The sequence below is a fragment of the Cydia fagiglandana genome, chromosome 24 (assembly GCF_963556715.1).
Source record: "Cydia fagiglandana chromosome 24, ilCydFagi1.1, whole genome shotgun sequence".
In the NCBI taxonomy this organism is placed as follows: Eukaryota; Metazoa; Arthropoda; class Insecta; order Lepidoptera; family Tortricidae; genus Cydia; species Cydia fagiglandana.
Window position 1 is genome coordinate 1,257,557 of NC_085955.1, and position 12,834 is coordinate 1,270,390.

The 12,834-nt window shown below is 41.0% G+C and overlaps 1 protein-coding gene across 16 annotated transcripts in view; it reads right to left on the minus strand.

The window, feature by feature from the left end:
- Positions 1 to 12,834, minus strand: part of LOC134676243 (gastrula zinc finger protein XlCGF57.1-like) — a 47,009-nt gene that overhangs the window by 11,319 nt on the left and 22,856 nt on the right. Inside the window, exon 5 of one of the 16 annotated variants that reach the window (XM_063534568.1) lies at positions 353 to 2,064. The exons of 7 other annotated variants lie outside the window; for them this stretch is intronic. In XM_063534568.1, the coding sequence (XP_063390638.1) occupies positions 389 to 2,064 (1,676 nt within the window). In that variant the 3' untranslated portion in view covers positions 353 to 388. Of the gene's footprint in view, positions 1 to 352; positions 2,065 to 2,277; positions 4,065 to 4,464; positions 5,667 to 5,941; positions 7,090 to 7,987; positions 9,146 to 9,323; positions 10,538 to 10,642; positions 12,825 to 12,834 lie in introns of those variants that run through there. 8 more of the 16 variants (XM_063534572.1, XM_063534567.1, XM_063534577.1 and 5 more) reach the window with 8 other exon arrangements.

Sequence of the window (12,834 nt, forward strand, 5' to 3'; positions counted from 1 at the left end):
ATGACTTCCAGATAATCATTGATTGCATGCATTTCGAGCGCGATGTCAGTTTGTCAAGACAATACCGGCTCAGAAGCACAGGTACATATAATTTAACGTGCAAACGAGTTCAATAAGACCAACAAGATCATCATTTTAAAAGAATCGACTTTGATTCATGCAATCTTTGATTTCGAAGATTGGGTACCTAGCATAAAAACATCGCACTTGCGAAGAAGCAAGGCTTTGATGGTAAAGATTTTACTAAATATACACCGTGATGGTTTTAGGAAAGTAATTATGGGTAGAAAGTTAGCTAAACGAATCATATTTACTAATAGGTACTTATTTAAATTTTTTATTAATAACAACAATCAGTATGGGTACAAGTAAAAGTATGACTATTATGTTACGATTCGATTTCATCTTTCAAAAGCGTAGGATGATGAACTTTAATATGATGTTTCATGCTACACTTCTGCACAAAGGCCTGGCCGCAAGCAGAGCAAGTGAACCGCCTGTCATTGTTGTGAATCCGCATATGCTCCCGCAAAGTATTTATCCGAGCGTACGCTTTATTGCACACCTCACACTGGAATTTCCTCTCACCACCATGTTTAACCGAGTGAGCATCCAGCCCATGTTTACTAAAGAACTTCATGCCACAAATGTGACACTCATGGTTCTTAACCTGTAAATGTTGAGCCCTTATATGTTCAGACCGTTTACTACTTAAATCAAAGACCTTGTCACACGAGGGACAAGGATAATCGGCGGTTTTCTGATCATGGACGGTACGAAGGTGTTTCAATCTCTGCCCGTAAAAGGCAAATTTCTCGTTGCAAATAGGACATTTGTTCCGCTCTTTGGGTTTGTGTTCTTTAGTAACGTGCGAAGTCAGATGAGCGCGGACTGTGAATGTTTGATCGCAGTTCTTGCAGGGAAACAAGCCTTGTTCCTGAGAATCGTGGGTGCGAGCGTGCCTGATCATTTGCCGGGAAGTGATAAACTTTTTCCCACATTGGTCACATATGTAGCTGTCATAGTGTTCATTAATATGCCTGTGTAAGCCTACGAACGTTTCATATTTCTTTCCACATATTTGACAGACATGCTCAGACGAACTATTTAGGTTGTAAGGGATAACGCTATCGCCGTAGGTCATGTCCAATTCCTTCCCATGTTCAGCTAGATGGGCCTTCAATGTTTGATTGTCTGGAATTTCTTTCGAGCAAATCTTGCATGAAGCGTCTACAAAGTCAACTTTAGCCGGTTCGTAATATTTGGGTATTTTTTTAATTTCAGTGTGTTGTTCGCGATTATGTTGTCGAAGCACCGCTGGCTCTGTGAAAGTTTCTTTGCAGTAGTAACAAAGATAAACTCCTTTATCAAAACGGAATGGCTGTACTGTTGTCATAGCTATGATAATTGAAAGATTGTTTATTAGAGTAATGCGTCTCCATTCGCCGGGGAATCTTTCATCAGTATGATCTGCCTCAACGGAATCCTTTTTATATGTACCGCACTCCTTCATTTGAATATGTTTGGCCAGCTGGACCGAACTCCTAAATCGACTTTTGCATTTATCACACACATGACGAGCGGAGTGTACATGCATGTGGTTAAGTAATCTCATTAGTGACTCGCACGGCTTTCCGCATAGTTGGCAAATGTGGCTATTTCGGAGCATTCTAAAAGGAAGCACAGTCTCGCCCTGCGCAGAGTTCGTTGTGACTAATTGTCTGCCGTGCTCGGCCAAGTGGGCTTTTAACATGGCATAGTTTGTAATTTGTGCAAAGCACAGTTTGCACGAAGCATCCGCTATGTCCACTTTTGTTGGATCATACGCTTTCAGCTTGGGCAGTTGTATCTCATCATAATGTTGGTTTCGGTGGTGTTCGCGAAGCTTTTCTGCTTCTTGAAACACGTCTATGCAGAAGAAACAAAGGTATTTTCCTTTTTTGTATTTAAACGGACACGCTGTAGTAGTAGATATAATAGCAGATACGTTATCTCTTAAATTGGCGCGCCAGCGCTCTGCTTCGCTCATTTTCTTAGCCTGTATGGGTTCTTCACTTTCCCGTCCTAAAAACAGAAAAAAAATTCTAAACGATACGTTCAAAGTCAAGACTCCTTTTGATTCTTCAGCTATAGGTAGTTGCGAAAGGCTGGGTTGAACATTTACAAAAACTGCCGTAAGTTTATCAAGAAATTAGTTTATTAGATCCATCTATTACGTTAACAAAATTAGTTTTGATTATGTATTTCTAAAAGCTTAATAATAGAGACATTCTGTGAAACGATGTATGGAACAATCTGAAATTAATACAAATAAACATTTTAAGAAGATGATGACTCAAATTCTTGTTTATATTCCGTAGGATGATGTACCCTCATATGGTGCTTCATACTGCACTTTTGTATAAAAGTCAGTCCACACACAGCACAAGCGAACCGTCGGTCGTCGTTGTGAATACGCATGTGTTCCCTCAGGGTCTTAATCCTGGCATACGCCTTCTTGCAAATATCACACTGGAATTTCCTTTCGCCGTTATGTTTAACTACATGATTCTTAAGCGCAGTACTGGTAGAGAACTTCATGTCACACACGTTGCATGCGTGATTTTTCTCTCTTTTGAAGTGATTCTGTTTCATATGGTTGGTCAAACTGCTGCACAAATTGAAGACCTTATTACAGGAGGGACAGGGGAACTCCGGCATTTTGTGGCCATGGACTTGGACCAAGTGTTTCAATCTTTGTCTGTACGTAGGGAAATCCTCTTTACACACGGGACATTTGTATACGGTGAGTGGTGTCTTGCGTTTGTGTACGTTGGTACTGTGAGTATGTAGACGTGAAAGGAACGGGAAAGTTTGATTGCATTCCTTGCAAGGGAATACGCCGCTCTTATGAATTAGGCGATGAGTGTTTAGCTGAGTGCGAGTTTTAAAACTTTTGCCACATTGATCACAAATGTTATAGGCGCAATGTACGTTCATGTGTTTGTGTAGAGTTAAAAACGATTGGTAGGTTGTATTGCATATATGACAAACGATCTTATCTTTATTCAAATTGTAGGGTATCACGCTCTTGCTAAGCGAGGTGTCTATGATCTTGTCGTGTTTAGCTAAATGAGTTTTTAACGTAGGATAGTCGCGAATCTCCGCTAAACAAAGTTTGCAAGAAGCATCCGCAAAGTCCATTTTTAAAGGTAGATCAAGTCTACGATTTGGAAATGATTTAATATAATAATGTTGAGCACGGTTGTGACTTCGAATGTCGTCTGGGTTTAGAGACGTCGTGTCACAGTAGTAACATTGGAATAAGCCCCTTTTAACCTTAAAAGGGTAGACTGTAGTCATGGTTGTTATTATAGAAATGTTATTTCTGAAGTTAGTCAACTTAGACTTTTTAGTAAAAGATTCATCTTCAGATTGTTCCATATGTCTATCTGCTGATGCACTAGCATCTCCAATATCAACTGACTTCTTTGTGCGTGTGCTACATTCATTTTGTCGGATATGACTCACAAGCTGAGCATAAGAGTTTAATTTTTTGCCACATTTTTTGCATCTATCATAATCGGAATGCTCCGACATATGTCTGAGTAAACACATGAATGTATTAAACTCCTTCTCGCATATTTGGCAGACATTTGACTCCGAGCCCAGGCAATACGGCAAGATACTCTCTCCACGCGTTGTGTCGATGACTTTACCGTGTTCCGCCAAGTGGCTTTTTAGCATAGCATAGTTCGGAATGTCAGCTGCACACACCTTACACGATGCAGCAGTGAAATCCATTTTAACGGGTCGATAACACTTAGGTCTGCGAACTTGTTTTTCGTCAGAATGACGGACACGATTATGCATTCTCATTTCTGCTGGATCGCAGAATGCATCTGTGCAATAATAACATTGAAATGTCGCGCCGTTTGGATTGGCTTTGTACTTGAATGGGTAAACTGTGGTCATAGCGACGACAGTATTAACGTTATTCCATAGGTCGGCGCGCCATAGGGAATCCTCACTGTCCGCTCCGGTCTTATCCTCATTAGCTTGATCGGCTTCTTCGGTTTTCTGTCCTAAAAATAGAAAGAACTCTACTTAGCTTAATTATTTATTTATAGTATGGCAAAGTATGCACTGGCCACTGTGTGTCTTCATCACTTTCATGTAATAATAAATAATACCATGGCTAAGTGTTTTGCAAGGGTTATTGAGATAATTATTTTTCGGGAATGTGTATAAAAGATACGACACTACCCATATACGCAAATGAACCCTGTATTCCAATTTCGAATGATTGGAGTCAATTACGGCTACGATGTAAAGATATATGACTTTTCAATTCAACTTACATTTCGTAGTATTGAGTGTTAAATAAAAATATTCAGATTTTTAATCAACGCCTATAAGTGCACAGAATGTAGTTATTAAAATAGTGAGCAATAAGTACGGTCCTGTAATAAGAGACAGAGGTAATATTTCAATAAGCAATCGCTATTTAATATTTATTAGTTACAATTAAAATACATCTTTCAAATGCGTGGGATGGTGCACCCTAATATGCTGCTTCATGCTACAATTTTGGATGAAACTCTGTCCACATACGGGACACGTATATCGTCTGTCGTTATTATGTATCCGCATATGTTCCCTAAGGGTCTTTATTCTAGCGTACGCCTTCTTGCAGACATCGCACTGGTATATCCTCTCCCCGCCATGCTTGATCGCATGTTCCTGAAGCTCATAATTACTGAAAAACTTCATCCCGCAGACAATGCACACATGATTCCTCTCCTGCAAATGCTGGAACCTAATATGTGCAGTTCTCTTACTGCATAAATCGAAAACTCTGTCGCAAGAGGGACAAGGGAAAACGGGCGTTTTCTGCTCATGCACAGTGTGTAAATGCTTCAGTCTCTGTTTGTAAGACACGAATTTTTCGTTACAGATAGGACATTTATATCTCTTGTTAAATCTATGGACTTTAGCAACGTGGGTGTATAAGGGAGCGTACGAAGTGAAGGTCTCATCGCACTGCTTGCACGGAAACACGCCGGTTTCGTGAGTGCGAGTGTGATTGAGCATGCGTTGTGATGTCGCGAACCTTTTCCCACATTTCTCACAAATATAATGTTCGTAATGGTCGTTCATGTGTTTATGTAAGCTTAGGAACATCTCGTATGTCTTTCCACATACTTGACAGACATGCTCGTCCTTGCTTAACTTGTACGGAAGCACGCTGTCTCCAAAAGTATTATCTATCTCTTTGCCGTGTTCGATCAGATGTGATTTCAACATGGCATAGTCGCGAATTTCAGTTAGACACAGCTTGCACAAAGCGGTTGAGAAATCCATTTTAACGGGTTCATATTTTCTGGGTTTCGGGAGTACTTTCGATTCGGAATGATAGATACGGTTGTGTTGGCGTAGCTTCTCTGGCTCTAGGAATGTGTGTTTGCAGTAGTAACAGAGGTACATTCCCCTTCTATATTTGAAGGGGTATGCGGTGGTCGTGTCTATGATAGTGGAGATGTTATTTCTAAAGTTGGTTCGTCTCCGTTCGCCCTCCTCCCGTTTGACAGCTGCGGACGCAGCGTCAATATCCTCTGCCTCGGCCAATTCTTGTTTGACCTCAACAGCGGATTCTGGTTTGTACTGAACGTCTTCACCTTTCCGTCCTAAAAATAGAAAAACATCCAATCAAGGCTCTCCTTCCAACGGTTTATTAATCTAAATTGTATCTAAGAAAGCGATTCGACTGACTACGACTGTTTTAATAAAAAGCCAACAAAATTTCATTTGGCAATACTTGTATTTAAATGCTTTGTAAAATTGTTAAGAAGGATGGACTGAAAGATGAAGATTTATTCAGACAAATATATAAAATCCATAGTTTTAGGGATAACCCTATTTAGAAAGTATTCAGTGTGTAGAAATGATAGTCTTGAACTAATAAAACGTAATTTATTGATTTATAAATGATACAATCTTAATATACATTAGGCATAGGCAATCTGAGTTTCTTTAGAGGTTCAGCGTTAGGGTGATGCGTTCTCATATGGCTCTGAAGGCTACACTTCTGCACATATGCATTATTACAAAACTGACATACGAATCGTTTATCATTATTATGTATACGCATGTGTTCCTTCAACGTTTTGGTTCTAGCATAGGACTTCTTACAGACCTGACATTGGTATTTTCTCTCCCCTACATGTTTGACCATGTGATTCCTAAGCTGGGCTGCCGTGACGAACTGATACGGGCATAAGGCACAGAAGAACTGCTTATGTCTAATGTGTACTTGTTGTATATGCTTAGTTCTCTGATTGCACATGGAGAAGACGGCTGTGCATAGATGGCAAGGATACTCAACTTTCCTATCATGAGCAACCTTGAGATGCTTTGCCCTATCGGCGTATCTTAAGAAAGAGTCATTACAATATGGACAGCGATACCGATATTCCGGGCCGTGTGCCAAAGCCATGTGGCTATTCTTCAAAGCACGAGTCGCGAAAACGTCGTCGCATTTGGAACATTTGTACTGCATACTGTTTGAGGCCTCATGTATAACTAAATGAGCTTTAAGTCTATGCGCGGCGGAGAATGCTTTGCCGCACTGGAAGCATATGTTGTTCGGATAATGATGATTCATATGTGTGTTTAATTTTGAAAACAGCTCAAAGTGTTCTCCACAATGTGTGCACACGAACTCTTTTCCTTCTATAAGGAAAGGAGTAACGCCGATGCCATGATTTATGGTAATAGGTTTATCATGGATTTGGAGTAAGTGTTCCTTTAATGTCTCAACGTCTTTAACGTGTAGTAAGCAAAGTTCGCAGCGGAGGCCAGTGATCTCTACTTTGACGTTGTCTAAGGGTCGCGCTAATCGCATGGCCTCGACCCGGTTAGGGTGCTCAAGCGCATGTTCTCGGATGCCGCTGAAGTCCCCGAAGGACATGGGACAGAAGGCGCACGTGAACGCCCCCCGCTTCCACCTGAACGGGCACACGTTGGAACACTCTATTATAATAGCCGCATTGTCTCTGTGATCGTTATACTTGCGTTTCGGTTTCCATTTAAGTTTGAGGTCGGTGGACCCTAAAAACAAAAGAAAATTCACTATCAAAAAGCGCACGCAGCTTTTGTTTGACTAGTTAGTATATTTCTGCGGTTATCAATGTTTTATGTAGGTTAATTCATTTAAATTAATTAAGATAACAATTCTGGTTTTCTGACGTAGCTTGATTTAGGATTTTTTCTGTTTATGAACAGACCTGATATGAGCATATCTCAGATTACCACTTCCAAATACAGAAGGGCAAAAGCTACATCGATATTCAACTTTCTGCCCATGCACTTTGTCCAGATGCCTCAATCTAGAATGATAGGAATCGAAATGGGTCTCACAAATAGGGCAACGGTATCTTCCCTTAGGTCCGTGAGCGGCAGACACATGCCGGTTTTTTGCGACTCGAGTAGGAAACACGGCATCACATTTGGTGCAGCCGAACTGTCCAGTCTCGTGGCACATTTGATGAGCTCGTAATTTGTGCCTGCCGGCAAATCCCTTCCCGCAAGTATGACAAATAAAAGTTTGGTAATGCTTATTCATATGTATAAACAAACTCATAAAGCTTTCGAAATGCTTATCGCAATGTACACATCTATATTCTTTTCCTGTTAGAATAAATGGGATAACTCCGTCACTGTGCTCCGAATTGAATGACTTGGAATGTAATTGTGATAAATGACTTTTAAAGCCATTCAAGGAGTTTACTTTTTCCTTACATAAGTTACAAATGAGATCAGTTATATCCACTCTCAGTGGGAATGAGTTTCGCACGCCTTCGCAAGGTTTGAAAACGTCTAGTTTGTTTTCATGGGTATTAGAGTGAGTGCGGACTTCACTAACGCTTGTGCATATGACCGGACAATACGCGCACATAATTTTACCGCGTTGCCATCTAAACGCAACTGCATTAGAATGTTCTAGGATAAGAGCCGCATTTGCTTTATCCTCCACCACTCTTCGTTTCCGCTTCCAATTTATTTCAACGGATTTGCTCGCAGTTCCTTCAGCCGGTCCTAAAAACAGAAAGACACCGATTGTACTCGCTGTCGTATCATTTAGTGTATTGGGTTTGATTGTAATCCATAGCGTGAGTTAGCACGTGGCGTCTTAACTTTGTATTGGTGTAGAAAGTCGTGTGGCACTGGGTGCATTCGTATCGCTTCTCGGCTGGTTTATGCGAGGTCCGGAAGTGAGCTGCTCTCTTGCAGCTGGTTTCGAAAGATTTGCCACAAGCTGTGCAGTCGTAGTCCCGTTGTTGTTGAGCATGGTCGTCGACCAAGTGCTTGGCTCTCGCGTAATATGTCGTGAACAGTTCTGGGCACCGAGGACACGTGTATCTGACACCTTTCTTATGCACACGCAGCCTGTGGCACATTCTAGCGGCTCTAGTTTCTAGCACTTCAGTGCAATCCCCGCAAGGGTAGCTACCCGTTTCATGCGACTGAACGTGAGTACGGAACCGAGATTTTGATACAAAACATTTGCCACACGAATCGCAAATGTGATTCTTATAATGTGTATTGATGTGTTGATTCAATTTAGAAAAGCTAACGAAATGAGAGAAACATTTTTGACAAAAGAATCCGTTTTGGTCAAGCTTAAACGGCAGTACTCCGTCGCTATAATCGGAGTTAATAATTTTCTCGTGTAGAGAGACAAGATGATCTTTCAGGTCGTCTATGTCCGTTAAGGGATGGTTGCATAGTCTACAACTGAGATTGCCTATATCTACTTTGACCATATTATTTTCGGTTAGTTTGGCGAAGATTTTATTAGTGGGTGGACCGGTTAAGTGATTGTTTTGGACGTGTTCACGCAATGGAGCGGTGTCTACGAATTTAGCATCACAGTAGGAGCAGTAAAAGGCGCTGTGGAACCAGCGGAAAGCCCAAGCGGTGGAGCATTCCAGGAGCGTCATAGCGTTCCTGCGCATCATAGTTTTGGAGATGCGTTTTTCGGATTCCTCCGGCAACTCGTTGTTGGCGCGTCGACGCCGGCGCATCTGACGCGCACTTACGTTCTCCTTTAATTTCCTAACACGCCTAACTCCTACTTTTGCCTCCGCGTCCGCATTAGCGGAACCTAAAAAGAAAAGAAGACGTTACTAAGTAAAATCCTTGCCCCACATGCAACCATTCCTGATTGATTAGATATTTGCACATTTGGATTTCTGTACTTTGTCTCAAGAAAATCTCGTGAGCAATTAGTAAAGTTAATATTCGGATACGGTTAGATTAGAAGTGGATAATGACAAAAAGTAAAATATTAAAGCTTTTATTGTGTTAAAAGTATACATAATCGTTCACTATATTTTATCAGGACCTAAATTAACTAGTTCGCACATATCCGTGTGCATTTCCCTCATGTGAGCCAGCAATTGCATTCGCTGCTTAAACATGGCTCCACACCACTTGCAGCCCAAATCATCATGCGTTTTCAAATGCGTCCTCAACGCCCTGTTCCTAGGAAACGATTTATCACAGACGTTACAGTGAAAGTTCCTTTCTCCCGAATGTTTTACTTTGTGCCTTCTCAGTTCGTAGGCAGTTTTGAAGCTCCATTCGCAGCTTGAACATCTAAAATCTCGCTGCGGCGGGAAGTGAACTGATCGAACGTGAATAGCTCGCTTGCCTGATGTCTTAAAGGTTAGCTCGCAGTGTGGACAACGATATAACACTTCTTTCTCACTGTGAGTTGCGTTGAGATGATTCATCCTGTCGTAGTAACCGTCAAACCGCATGTTACAGTGAGGGCATTCATATCTTGGCGCTTTGGCGTGGGCGTGTGCTTTATGATAATCTCTAGCTGCGCGCATTCTGAATATCTTAGGGCACTCGTTGCAAGGAAACGTTCCAGAGATGTGAACCTCTGAATGCTTCCTTAATCTTGGCGCAGTCATGTATCCCTTTCCGCAAGTTGGACAAATGTAATGTTGGTAATGTATGTTCATGTGCTCGTATAGTTTTAAGAAGTTGTTGAAAGTTTCCTGGCAAATGACGCAGCTCCATGATTCTTTGTTGAGGAAGAAAGGCAGAACGCCGTCGGGCTGGTTGATTTCGTAATCGTAGCCGTGTTCGATGACGTGCTCGCGCATCTGCTTGACGTCACTGTACGGGAGTGAGCAGAGACGGCACGCGGCTTGAGTTACGTCGATATTAATGAGCGACATCTCTTTGAACTTGCTGTAGATGTCTTTGACACTGTGTTGGGTTGAGCAAGTGCGTATGTGAAGTCTTAGGAGGGCACAATCTGTGAAGCTGGCTTCGCAGTATGCGCATTTGAACTGGTTGCGCTTCCATCGGAAGGGGCTCACAGACCAGCACTCAAGTATTGCGGTAGCATTTTTCTTCGTGGCATATCTAGCCTCTGCCCGAGCGCTGCGCTGATATCTCGGTTTCTCTTTGAGCCAATTTTCTATTGGTATGACGCTAGGCTCTACCTTTATAACAGTTTCGTGTTCGGTTTGGCTGCGTCCTAAAAATAGAAAAATTGTGTCATTTCTTGAGGAAGCTTCTTACTTTAATCGCCCAGTCGCTCGGTTATCGATTTGCATATTTTCGTTTACTAACATTGAATAAAAATCAGATTCTTTTTAAATTTTTTATTAGTGGCAATGTTACAATAATTATAAATATATAATTATTAAATTTATGATACCAATTTCATTAATTACATACAATAAATACATAGTCATCTACATAATTGAATCTTCTATTATTTCAATAAATATTTCACGGGTTTTATTTAGGAAACTTTGTTGATATCAGTTTGTGCGTACAGTCGTACACTAGAAAAATAAACCTTTTACGTTTTGTTTCAACATTGAAATACTGCTTTAGTGATGTCATTGATATAAGTATTAAACATTAAAGCATTTACATAGATCTTACGCATAATTTAAGTTCCTTAGTTTGCTATAGTTTCCACTAAAATGTATTTACAAACAGTACCTACTATTCTAAATACATCACTAAGGTAAGTTATGTACTACAAATATCATTTCCGAGATCAGAGTCGTTGCGGATTTAATAAAATCACTCATCAGACCTGCCAGATTATTATGACTTTTAATTTAAACTTTCTATATGTAATCGCTCAAATATGTATACTTAATACTGAGATTCTTAGAATAATTTGTCATACGTTTTTGCTGATGTCATATCAATTTAACATTTGGTAACGAGTTATTTATTTACCTCAATTTACTTTTTAAGTACAGAATAAATACAAATGTCACTAATGTAGCATTATAAACATCAGACGTGAAAATGTTTCTTAGCAATATGCTTATCGAGGGACAATTTAGTCGCGAAGGCTCTAGAACAACTACCACACGGATACCCATATTCTGTCTCCTTCTTAGTTCTATGGGCTTTAACATTGTGATGATACTTTTGTGACCTCGTCTTGAAGGTCATATGGCAAGTAGTGCATTCGTACATTTCGGCACCAGGCTTATAGTTGTGGAACTCCATGAGATGGCGCTTGCGTAACTCCCATGTTGCGAAGCGAGGTTTATCCTTGCAATGTGCACACATGTATGGTAGCGTTGTATGCTGAGTTTTGATGTGGATGTTCCTTTCTTCTAAAGTAGAAAATGTCGCTACGCAACGGCTGCAGCTGTATTTATTATCGTGCGGAATCTTTGTATGGGCTATTAGCGCTGATTCTGTGATAAATCCTTCACCGCATGTATCGCAGACGAAGTTCTGATAATGTTCAGCGGTGTGCTTCTTTAGAGAGATGAAATCTGAGAACTGACAAGTGCAAATAGCGCACTTCCAGTGGGATCCATCGTTTAATTTAAAAGGTAACACTCCGGGTTGTACGTCAGCGTTTATAGGCTGTTTGTGGTCGTTCTTGAGATGTGAAATAAGATCGTCTAACGTGTCGATTCGTAAGTAGCAGAGCTTGCATTGAAGATCAGTGATGTCAACTTTGAGAAACTCTTTCCTCAGTTTTCGACTGAAAACGTGTTGGATATTGGTATTGGCGTGTCTTGCTGTCATGTGCATTCTTAGACCATTAGGATCGTTGGACTGTACGCGGCAGTAGACGCAGTTGAAATTCTGCCCCCACGTTCTAAACGGACGCGCTGTAGAACATTGTAATATAATTTCAGTGTTGCTACGATGCTTCAACGCTTTTCCGAATCTAGGTTTATAAGTGGCTTTATAGCATTTAAAATTACGCTCATGTTGTCGCAAGCCGTGCTCAGAGAGGAAGGTCGCGCCGCATTTGTCGCAAGTGAATATCTTCACGTGACTACGCAAGTGTCCGTTTATTTGAGAGAACTCAGAGTAAGTTTTGTCGCAGTCCAGACACATCCATAACCCGGACGGCCCCTGCTTGTAAGGTAATACTCCAAACGGAACGTCAAAGTTGACAGTTTTGCCGTGGTCGCGCGACAAATGATTCATAAAGAAATCGACGCTCGGCATTTCTTGGGAACATAAGTTACATTTGAATTCCGTAATGTCGATTTTTAGGTCATCTACCACCTTGTAAAAGGCGCTGTTGTAATCAGCGCTAACGTGGTCAGTTTTGATGTGACACCTTAACGCCGTCATCGGTTCAAACTCGTCATGGCAGTACGAACAGACAATTCTATTAAACCGAGTCTTAAAGGGGAACGCTGTAGAGTACCTAAGTATCAATACAGCGTTTTGCCGCTGCGGGTTCTGGTTAACAGATCTTTCGAACAGTCTCTTTTTCGTTTTACGTTCTTTCCCAGTATGTCCAGCTATTTCCTTACTGGGCCCTAAAAAAAG